General features: G+C 38.3%; 1 protein-coding gene across 2 annotated transcripts; it reads right to left on the bottom strand.

Moving 5' to 3' along the window:
• Positions 1–263: 263 nt before the first annotated feature.
• UBE2B (ubiquitin conjugating enzyme E2 B) lies at positions 264–11,581 on the bottom strand. 2 transcript variants are annotated; one of them, XM_036749032.1, is made up of 6 exons: positions 11,415–11,581; positions 6,900–6,980; positions 5,280–5,305; positions 2,914–3,003; positions 2,418–2,506; positions 264–1,543 (listed from the first exon to the last, which is right to left on the bottom strand). In XM_036749032.1, the coding sequence occupies exons 1-6, from the start codon at positions 11,456–11,458 to the stop codon at positions 1,415–1,417; spliced, it is 459 nt and encodes a 152-aa protein (XP_036604927.1). In that variant the 5' UTR covers positions 11,459–11,581; the 3' UTR covers positions 264–1,414. The 2 variants fall into 2 exon arrangements, with proteins under 2 accessions (XP_036604927.1, XP_036604928.1); XM_036749033.1 differs by lacking the exon at positions 11,415–11,581 and adding an exon at positions 10,227–10,339.

The raw sequence follows: 11,581 nt of genomic DNA, 5'->3' as shown, positions 1-11,581 counted from the left end.
ATTTTTATAAAGTTCGTTATGGGTGCCACATTATCTGTGAGGGAGCTGTTGTTTCCCACTGAGTGTATGCCACTGTAATGATAAGGTAATAGGTATATATACTCAAGTGACTTGCATGAATCTGATGAAAAACACACTTAAGATTACTTCCACAGGTGCTTGCTTTAGTGGCTTGTCAAAGGCACAGACCTACCATAAACACCAGGGTACTAATTTTCAGTATCTTATTTCTGGGAGATGGACAGAAAATAAGAACTCTCAAGTTCATCATATGGAATGCTGTTTCCCATTTATTCTTACACATCTTAGCGTTAGCTTTCTGAAGCATTGTTGCCTTGTAATGATCCTACAAACTTCATGTGCAATTAGCTTTTGTACAATTTGGGGATTTTTTTCTCCCCACGAGAGCAATTTAGAAGACCCTGAAGTATGTATGGTTTGGGGGAAGAAGAAATATAGACCTACATTAAAGGTTGGCATTAAATAGGCTAAATAATAATTCTTTTCCAAAATTTTGCCTTACTGAAACAAAAAATCTGGTTCTTGATTTATCATTCTACTAGGAAGTAAATCCATAATTAAAAAAAAAATTCATGCCAACAGTTTTAATTTCTCACCAAAACTGCTAATAAGTAGTAAAATCAAGACTTTACCAAATCTCTTAATTAGTGAAATGACCAAAAGAGGCAAGTGATCCTTCACTAATTAAGCATCATAATGAAACCAAATAGCTCTGTATAGTAATTACTCTATTAAGAGTAATCAATATGCATATTCAGAACTGGGGTATGAAATTACTATGGATATTCAGTCAAAGAAGCACACATTTGATTTACATTTCCTGACAAACTATTGAGAGGATGTTATTATTCCCCTGAAACTGGAGAGATAAAAGAAATATAAGTGACTGGAGAGAGATACTTATGCATCAATCCCTCCTAGTCAGATAAGGAAATAAGTGACAAAGTCTCTTGCACTGAAGTTATGTATTTAACAGTTTTACATGTAATATTTATATATAAAAAACTTTTAAGTGCTTTTCTCCAATTTAAAAATCTAAAGAATTCAAAAATAAGGCATTCAATATTTGAAAAAAGTACAGATTTACAAAATGTGTATATTCTGTCATGAAAACTTCACACCAACATTATACACTTGGAAAAAAAATACAAACAGGATATATTACAAATTTATGTAGCAATAACTTAGTTCATACCATGCAATAAAAAGTACATTAATCAAGATACACAAGCTTTTAAAGGTTCTAAACTGAAGGGCTTTTTTTTCTTTTTTGCAGACACATTAGGTATGCAAATCCTTAAAACCTGTGGCACTTAAAATTTCTGGTAGCCTTTCTACTGAGAGGTAAATTATACACAACAATGATGATGAGGATGAACAGAGCAGTTGTCTATTATGAATCATTCCAGCTTTGTTCAACAATAGCTGAAACTCTTTTCTCATATTCTCGTTTGTTTTCCTGATAAAGCTGCGCTGCCTGGCTATTGGCAGGACTGTTGGGATTAGGTTCATCCAGTAGAGACTGAAATAGAGAAGAGAGGAAAAGGATACCTATTTAATACTCGAAACAGAGTACATGACAATGACACAAAAACAACAGAAATCATTCAGGAGGAGTAATTATTGATATTAGTACAAGCTTTAGCTACCAAGCTACTTGACTCTAATAATGATAGTGTCCTGACAACGAACTTAAGAAGCAAATAACTATCATCTCACAAAATTGTATTTCAAAGACAATCAGAAAAGAACAGCATTCTCCAGAAACCAAGAGACAGTAAGGTAATCTGGTTGTAAGATATATTGTTATAGTTTAGCAACCAGAATTTTAAAGGCTCGGTCTGAATGGTGTTACTTTTCAAACATCTAGTGGTGAATCTTTTCAGTTTCCTTCATATAACAAAATGTGCAGAATTGGTGAGGGGGTAAAGTAGGTAGAAAGAAAACAATGCTGGAGATAAAGGCGTGTGTGTGTGTGTGTGTGCGCGCGCGTCTGTAAAATTGGAGGAGCAGAAGTAGGGAGCTTGAGAGAGTATATTAAAAACTAAAGAACCACCATCATATGCACACTAGCCTCCCTCCTACTAACCCCGCCCCCACCCCATCATTCTATTTCACTGATTTCCAATTATTATCTACCATACAGCTTTGGTATCTAGTTTCACTTAGGGGTGGGAAGGGGACTATAGTTTACCTATTCCACAAGCTTAATGTTGCTTTGCTCATAAACTATCATCCCAAGATTCTTACTCTCTTCCCCAGTAACCCTTAAGTAAATAAAAGTCTATTTTCTCCTAGTCAACAAGAATATCCTTTCTGGGATTTTTCACCAAGATTTCCTAACCTTAAGAAAATCTGATTTACACTATTTCTAGCAAGAAAGACAAAGAGTTTACCTGAATTGATGTTAAAATAGAGGACACATCATACGTTGGACTCCAACGATTCTGGAGGATATCTAAACATATGCTACCATCGGCATAGACTGCAAATACAATACTGAAGTCAATAACAGTTTAAGAGTGCCCAGAAATCTTTCCCAAACATAATAACGCTCTGTGAAGCCCTCCTGCAAGGATTTTCCAAAACTTCTTGGCTCCACAGGAAGGTAACTCTCAAAAATAATGCCACCAGGAAGAAGTGTTATTCTAATTAGATGTCAACAGAAGGTTTGACTAGATAACCTTTAAGGCACCATCCATCTCTAAATCTATGATCCTACGATTTTATTAAAACTATGTTAGTATTTCAAACTACGGAGATGGATAAAAAGACCATGGCAGAAAATAGCTAATAGCACTAAAAAGTGCTCCTTTGTGAAATGTGACAATTCAAAGGGCTTAAATCCATCCTCTTCAGTGTTTGCAATATCTAATAAAGATAGTCACTTACCATTTGGATGAAACATCTTTGATAAGAACCTAACAGTGGGAGGTTTATTCGGATACTCTTCTGAGAATTCTATTACTAGTTTAAAGGTACCTAAGATGGAAGAAAACAAAGCCAATAAAACAATTAGGACAATTATGAGCAATCACCTGGCACCTTTAAATATCACACAAACATAGATGCCCTATTGTAGCTTCATACTTAAAAGGTGATGTCATCTATTAGTACCCTTACTCATGAATACATTCTATGTCTGTGAGATGATTCTGAAGTGGGGATAAGTTAGGATTTCGAACATAGACTCATTTATCTCTATTCCCCTTTATATTCAATTAGAATAGGTATTTTAGGCATAAGTAGGCAAAATGTCCCTCTAGTTGAGGTAGGCAGCATGATATAGTGGAAAAAGTGATGGATCTGAAGCCAGGTAGCCGGTTACTTATTACCTGTGTGACCTTGGGCAAGATTCTTAATTTTTATGGGCCTCAATTTCCTCATCTTTAAAATGAAGAGACTGGACTTAGACCAATGATCGCTAAGGTTCCTTCTAGATCTAAAGTCTAGGATCCTAACTGAAGGCGAAATGATGGCAGAGAGGAACTGTTTAGCTGCTCTATCACCTCACTGAAAGTACTTAGTTAGAATGTTACTATTAAGTATACAAGTCACACATCAAATTACATTAAGTGAAGGAAATATTCTGTATTTGTCTCTGGATTTCTTATAGAGGCAGCTTTGATATAGTGGAGAGAGAGCCTGCCTCCTTCAAGCCAGAAAAACCTAGGTTCAAGTCATGCCTCTAAAACACACAGATTGTGTGACCCTGTGGCAACTTAAGTTAGCCTTTTGGTGTTCTACAAAACTCTCTAAAACTAAACGTTACAGAGGGGGTGGTAGTCAGCACTGGTAGAGGAAGTTCCTTTCATATTCCTAGAAACTAGAACAAGTACATAACGAGCAATTTTAAAATGTTTGTTGAAGTAAACTCAACTTCACAAAATTGAAAGTCATTTTTCTAACCACAGAAAATACTACCTAAATGGGACATATTCCATAAAGTCAAAATCAACAAACCTTTTGTCCAGCTTTCATTGCTGAGGTCTAATGGACAAGCTTCAAGCTTCTCTTACATCTACTACTCAAAATACACACACATAGAGAACACAAATACCTCACACCTATTTCTCAGGCTTATTCAAAAGTCAGATAAAATTTGGTTTTAATCTACCCTGACCTTAGAGGCTTTTATTTAGAAAAAATTTTAGAAAGTCTTTACTGGATTAAAATACTAGGAATTATACCATATTTAACTGCATCAAATTTCCTTGTCTGTTTACAATTTGGGATTTTTCTAGCATGCATAAGTCACATGCAAAAATCAATTACTTCAAATTTGCATCTATTACAGTTGGCAATTTAAATAGTATGAAGAAAGTTTTATAAAAACAGGTATTTGATATCCATGACTGTACACTGCAGATAAAATACTACCTGTCTTATTAAAGGACCACACATTTTTGATTGAGAAATAGCATGACTTTGATAGAGGGCCATCTTGGAGTCAAGAAGAACTGGGTTCAAACTCTGCTTTTGATCCACATTTGCTTTGCCACCACTGGCAACAGTTACTTGACCCCCTCACCAAATCCAGGCAACTCCGTAAAGGAGTTTCTACAAGTAGAATCCATGACACTGATGAAATCACACATCGAGACCAAAACACTGTATCTAAAATTCTGACCGATGAATGTTGGAAATTTTATCATTTTAAATAGTTCAAATTAAGAAAGATGTCATTTTTAGGACAATCCCAAAGAACTGGCTTTTTAAAAAAATCAATGAGTTCAATTAAACAGTTGTCAGAGTTAGTTTTGCTTTCCTCGGCTTCTCTGTGGAAATAATCCAACGTGTGTGCAAAAGAGAATGCAAAATGTTTACCACCACTTAGGAGTGGGGATAATGGTGCTGTAAACTATTCTACATTGGCAGCAATGTTTAAAAACAACTCCTGCTGAACACCATGCCAATATAGTCACAACAGCCTAAAAGCATGACCAACCTCCTGGTGTTTACCTCATGGACGTCTCGAGTATGTTACAAACCATCTAAATATAAACTATTCTCAACATGGTTCCTGTCTCTAAGTTTACTGTCCAATATCCAACTGCCCTAGCAATAAACTAGAGCACTGAAGTTTATTCAAGCTCCAGATGACATAGTCCTTTGTGAACTGTCAATTCCTAATAGTCTACATTTTTTGGTCTACTTTCAAACTGGCCTGCAACAGCAGGAAAAGGTTTTAAGCAGAAGGTATTAAGCACCCTCTTCAAGTAGGAGATAACAAAGAAAAGATCACCAGGAGCACTTACCATCCTCAAAGGGTGTGCCTTCTGGCCTGAAAGATTAAAAAAAAAAATCCAATTAACATATGCTCCAAAACACTTAAATTTAAGACAATTCAGAATGACCCTAAGCCAATTTATCCTCATTTCCAGAAGATTTAATATCTTCTAGCATTAGTGCAGCTAGGTGAGAAGTGGGCCTTGAGTCTCATCTTCTAGAGTTTAAATCTGGCCCCAGACACTTAATAGCTGTGTGACCCTGGGCAAGTCACTTCACCCTTTTTGCCTCAGCTTCCTCATCTGCAAAATGAACTGGAGAAGGAAACAGTAAACTACTTCACTATCTTTGCCAAGAAAACCCCAAAAGGGGTCATGAAGGGTTGGACACAAATAAATGATAACAGCAAAGCATTAGTCCTGTGAGAAATGAGGCTTAGCTCAATGTGGATGTTATCACAAGTAAGACATTCTACAGACTGCCATTCTTCTTCTTGCCCCAAATCTTTTCCCCTCTTCTCACACCAATTTAACCTTTCCCAAGAGGTTAAAATACATAATATGGGCCGAGTACATTAAGGATTTTTATACAAATAACTACTGTGGTAGGTTAAATGTAAGTGTATTCTTTCTTCACTCTGAGAGTATTCCCGCTTATCAAACACAATCAGACTTTTAAAAATTTGCTCTGGAGCAAAGGGAGAACTTTCTTGGGATCCTATTTTGAAAACAGTTATTAACAATTAAGTCTTTTTTTAAAAACATCAAAAGGATCACTTCACAGTAATTTGAATTTAAAGCTTCTAGTGCCTACAACCACAACAAAACCCTGGGAAGAAAGAATGAAAATACCACAAGATACAAAAGGAATAATGCAATTTTAAACATAAAGAAAATAATCAAGTTTCCAATTTAATATGTATTCATTGAGGTCAGGAACCCATTTTCCCCTTTTATTTAATATAAACCTGCAGAGTATTTGTATCTGCTGTATTACCACATTAAGTGATACTTTTCCCCCCACAGTGAGGCTGAAATGCATTCTTGGTTGAACACGTATCCAGACTGGCTTGACACAGAAGACTATCAGTTTTTCCTTTACCATTCTACTGAATGCATAACTTTACCTGGTATGCTCTTACAAACAAATAAAAGCATAAATTTATGTAAAAGACCAAAAGCTCAAGTGAAATAGCTCTTATAATCCTACTATAAAAATTCTGGTAGAAATTTCTTAACTTCCAGTTCTAGACTTGGAGGATTCATGTTACTTTCAACTGCATTCATGAGAACTTAACTTTCAATACTCCAAAAGATTCATGATTTCACCCATGTTGGTTATTTCCTCAACTGATGCAGATCACAATTTTTCCCTACCTTGATGGTCTTCATGGTTTAAAAAAAAAAATCATGTGGCGACCAACATTCTGGTGATAGATTCCTCTGTACTTAGTTAGGTCCTTGCACCACAAACAGAAGCTTTTTTAGTTTGAAAGACTTGTTCTAGCTTGCATTTCACTACTGTAGCTTTTTAGAGCTGAAGATGAACTCCCCGTATACAATGTGGTTTAACATAGAATACTTGTAAAGGATTTTACTTAGTGCTCAAAGGATAATGAGGCCTATCATTTATTATCACCAGCTACTTACCCAAATATAACTGCATTCCACTGCATGATGTTGTTTTCAGATGGTGCGCCGCTGACACCCACAGGTGGGTCTTCTTGCAATCTAAGAATTAAAGCAACACAAGCAAAAAAGTTGACTATTAAACCCAATGACAAGGCCCACCAAAGCAGACAGGATCACTGTTCCATATAGTCTTCTCGAAACGCTAATCAATCTATATTATTTTAAACTAGACATTTCTCCATGTCTTTGCTGAAAGGACAAAGGCTTCTTTTCAACCCCAGAATGAAAAAATCTAAAGGTACCTAAAACTTGCTGCCTTTAAAAAGTTATATAACACTACAGGTTCTCTAGAATTTTACAGGATTTAGGATCAATGATTTTTCCCTAGGTTACGTAATATGCTGTTCTCTTAGGAACTTGCCATACAGCATTAACTGAACAGCCCAACTGCCAAGGTAATTCTTATCACTAGATCATAGTATTTAGGGCTAGAAGGGCTGGCTTTAGAAGTTATCTCTTCAATTTATGGTGAGGAAACTGAGGCCCAGAAAAATAACTTGCCCAAGATAACAGAAAGCTGGAAGTAAAGCAGATATTCAAATCCAGGTCCTGACTCCAAACACAGTACTCTTTCCATCAGATCACCCTGTGTTCTTTGTCCTATCATTTTTATATCCCTGCAAAAGCTACATGACAACATATATTTTCATCCTGACCCTTGCTACCTTGCAACATGGAGGACAGAATGTAATTACAATTACAAATAGCTCAACTTTGCCTACTGGAGGCAGCTAAGTAGCACAATGGATATAGCACTGGGCCTGGAGTATGGAAGACTTGCCTTCAATATTCAGTCTCAGATACTTACTAGCTGTGTAACCTTGGGCAAGTCACTTAATCTTTGGTCTGTCTCTGTTTCAACTGTAAAACAGGGATAATGATAACACTTCATTCCCAGGGTTGTTGTGAGGATCAAATATTTGGAAAACGCTTAGCATAATGCCTGGCACAAGTATACAGAAATGTATACCAATGTACTAATAAATAAACATCTTATTTTTATTCAGTTTATTTCAGGAGAAGGAAACACCAATTTAATTGGGATCACATTGGAAATTAGAGTCATCTAATCCTGAGGTGTCAAATGTGCTGCCCACAACACCCCCCCAGCTGGATCCAAATTAAAATGTAATTGGGAATTATTTAACAAAATAAATGAAAATAAAATGAAACATAGACAATATTACATTTTCAAACTAAGTCAGTATGTAGCCCCCAGGGAACTTTCCATATCTATTGATTAGTGAGCTCCTTTTCTATTTGAGTTTGACATCATTGATCTAGTCCAAGCTCATTTCACAGATGAGGAAGCTGAAGCTCAGAAATGCTGGGTGACTAACTATGATCACACACAGGATGTAAACAGAAACTTCTTTCCATTACACCCTAAGTATGTGTTTAGTTAAGCTATAATGAAGATGGGAAAGCATACAGGAATAACTTCCAAAAGGCAGGTAGGTCTCTTTTATTGTCCTTTACCTTTTCTTCAAGCTCCAGATTCCACAACTATGAAAGCTGTATCTTAAGAGGCATTGACAAAACACTAGGGGTCTGCAGAGTGAATGTGTCAGGGATAGACTAACAATCAGACATATAACCTTCCTCAGGGTCAAGTTCACTCAGCATTCAGCTGCTCCCCGATTATAAGCTCTTGTGGTTTACTGGCTGCCAGTCTCCTAAATTTAATTAGGCAGGAACAAGACTAAGGTTGCAAGTACAAGAAAGCCTAGATTAGAAGGGTAACAATGCTTTTTCTTTGAGTATCACTAAATGATACATTACCTTTTAAAATTTTATCTCACAGCTTTCATAACTGAAAGGCTATTTTGTACATAATGGTGCAGGACAGAGTTGTAAATAGTTAACTCTTACACTAGTAACACCTTTGTGACCACTATGATTCTAAACAAGACAGCTGCACAAAAATGGCAACAAATGAAATAGGGCTTTATGGATTACCAATCAGTTTATATACATGTAACTCAGTTGATCCCTTAAAACTACTGGGCACTGTAAAGTAACATTATTCTACCACTAGTAGATGGGAAACTGAGGCTCAAAGAAATTAAGTGCCTCACCGAGGGTCAAGCAGCTAATTAATTAGGTGGCTGAGTCTAGTAAAAGGGTTCTAAACAGCCAGTGTTTAAAGGGTAGATTCAACTATTTGGCAAGGTGTGGCAAGTCTTTTATAAGAGTGAAGTTCCGGAAGAAGCAAGTCAAAGTTCAGAACAATGAAGCTACCCCCAGGATATCAACGTCAGTGATCGACAGCAAGCAAAGGACAAGGACAGAGCAATTACAGGAAGGTGAAGTTTTCATATGCAAGTAGTGCATATATATTTCTCTTTTATAAATGACCCCCTGCAATTCACTACCCTCCCCCCTTAGGGATAAACATCATAGCCTCTAAAGCATGCTCAGTAAACAGTCAACAAGCCAAGCTGCAGGACTGAAATCTTTCATAATGCCCACAACTTCGTGTTAATTAACTCGAGCATGCTTCTAAAGGTACAAAATTTTTTGGCATTTAGAAATGTAGTACATAAAAAGTTTTGTTGCCAGAATTAAGCTGTAGCCAAAGCAAAATTTAAAAAAATAAAGTGAGCTGTACCTGGAATCCAAATTGGAAACCTATTACTTAGGTAATTCTCAGAAAAACTAACCAAACAATGAAATATCTGAGCCATAAAAGTGTCTTAAAGATATTGTTTTAAAAATAAATCAGAAGCTGAGTACATTATACATGTGACTCCTCTAATTTCTCTAGCGAGTGCTTCAAGTATGTTACCTTCCAATAAGAGGAAAAAGCCAACTAGGATATGGAGTTAACCACCTTCTTTACCCCTTAATCTTCTTTTAAAGACTTCAGTGCAGAGGTATAAAGCTATAAAGTTTTACTTGCAAAGTATCATTGCAAATTATACAATACTTTGTACACAGGTATTTTATCTTGATACTGAAATTTTTTTTCTTTTTACTAAGGGTTTAAGCTCATTGAATTTAATCGGAATCATACCATTTTCCCCTGGGGAAAAGGCACCCACAACAGTTCTCTAAATTAAGAAATACAACTGCTTCATACTTAAGGAAAAATACCTCTCCAGTACCTCACCAGAGAACTTAAAAGGGTGTGGTGAAAATACTCTAATATTTAAGTAACTAAAAACTTTGTGACAAACAAGGCAGGTTTCCCCAGAACGAATACGTCATCTCAAACACTTCCCTTTAAGCAAAAAAAAAAAAATGTCGAGGAAAATGTATAGGTTCAGTAAGAAATTTCCTCACCACTTATATTCCTCTGTATCTTCCAAGTGTTTATTTATAAAGGTCAGTAAATGACTTTTTAAAAAAATCTACTTTGTCAAAATCCCATCCTTCTCAACAAATAAAAATCAAATCTAAATGCACTACAGGAGACCCAGGTGCTTGTCTTGTCACCTTCAGTACTGGGACAAAGGCATTTCTTCTAGCCTTAAAAGTTGCTAGTTCAAAGGTTTATCCAGCATTTCTCCTGGTAACCAAAGGGGATATCTGGAGAAAACGAGCTGACCCCCACCAGAACCCTAACTAGCTGTTACAAGGGCTGGAACCGGAGGTTTGGGTTGGCTCAGCACCCAGCAAGGTTGTTTTTGGTTTTGCTTTTTTTTTTTTCCCCGGGGGGTTGGGGTGAGGAAGACAGGATTAATCTCCAGCTTCCACCAACTTCTCCACCCTCATCCAAGAGACAGGGGTTACTCAAGGCCCAGCCCCAACCCGGGAGAAGGGGTGTGGGATTCAATTAGAAAAACACAGAATTGGGATTCCGGTTGGGGGAAGGGGAGCCTCCTCTAGGGAAAAGGCCACCCCGCTAGGGCATACAAAAATAAACGAAACAGAGGAAGGAGGTGGAGGGAAAGGAGAGATTCCTTCTCCAAACCTGGGGGTGTCACCCGACATTCTCCTCATTAAAATAACAAATGAAACCCAGGCTCGCAAAGAAGTCCGCTCCTTCCCCATCCCCCTCCCCCCCGGCTCCAAACATGGGGGTGCCCGATCGCCTTCCTCTATTACAAAAACAAACGAGGCTGAGACAGGCCCTCAGTTCCCCAAATACGGGGGTGTCGGGCGCTCCCTTCTTCTGATGGGGACGGAGAGGTGGGTGAACCTGGAGGCCTGTGCAGTCCCCTACCCCCACCCCCACCCCTGTTTTCACCTCGGAAGGGGAAGAGAAAATTGGAATTCCCTTGGTCCGGAACCGAAGGACGACCGAGCGCAGCGAGCTCCGCTCAGAAGCCGCCTCAAACCCGAGGCCTACCCCCAGCCCCAACCCGGGATCTAAGACAGGCCAGGCCGCGTCGCGGAGCTGAAAGGAAGGTGCCCTGCGGCCGGGCCTTGCCGGGATTGGTCTCCAGTCTCCTCTTCTGACCAAAGGCTTCGGGGAAGAGAGGAAAACGGCCGGAAAATAGGACAGGGACAGCTGCTGGGGGCAGTTACCGCTTGAAGTCCCGCATGAGCCTCCTCCTGGCCGGGGTCGACATGATCCCCCCGCTCCCCCGCGGTCTGTGTGAGAGAAAAGAGTCCCGAGCTCCCCACCCCCCACCCCCCCGGCCGTAGCACTCAGGAGCACCGCCACCGCCAAAGCTTCACAAACAACCTGCAAT

This window comes from Trichosurus vulpecula, chromosome 3 (genome assembly GCF_011100635.1).
Source record: "Trichosurus vulpecula isolate mTriVul1 chromosome 3, mTriVul1.pri, whole genome shotgun sequence".
NCBI lineage: Eukaryota > Metazoa > Chordata > Mammalia > Diprotodontia > Phalangeridae > Trichosurus > Trichosurus vulpecula.
Note: the sequence above shows the minus strand (reverse complement) of the source record. Positions and strands in the feature narration are given on the sequence as shown.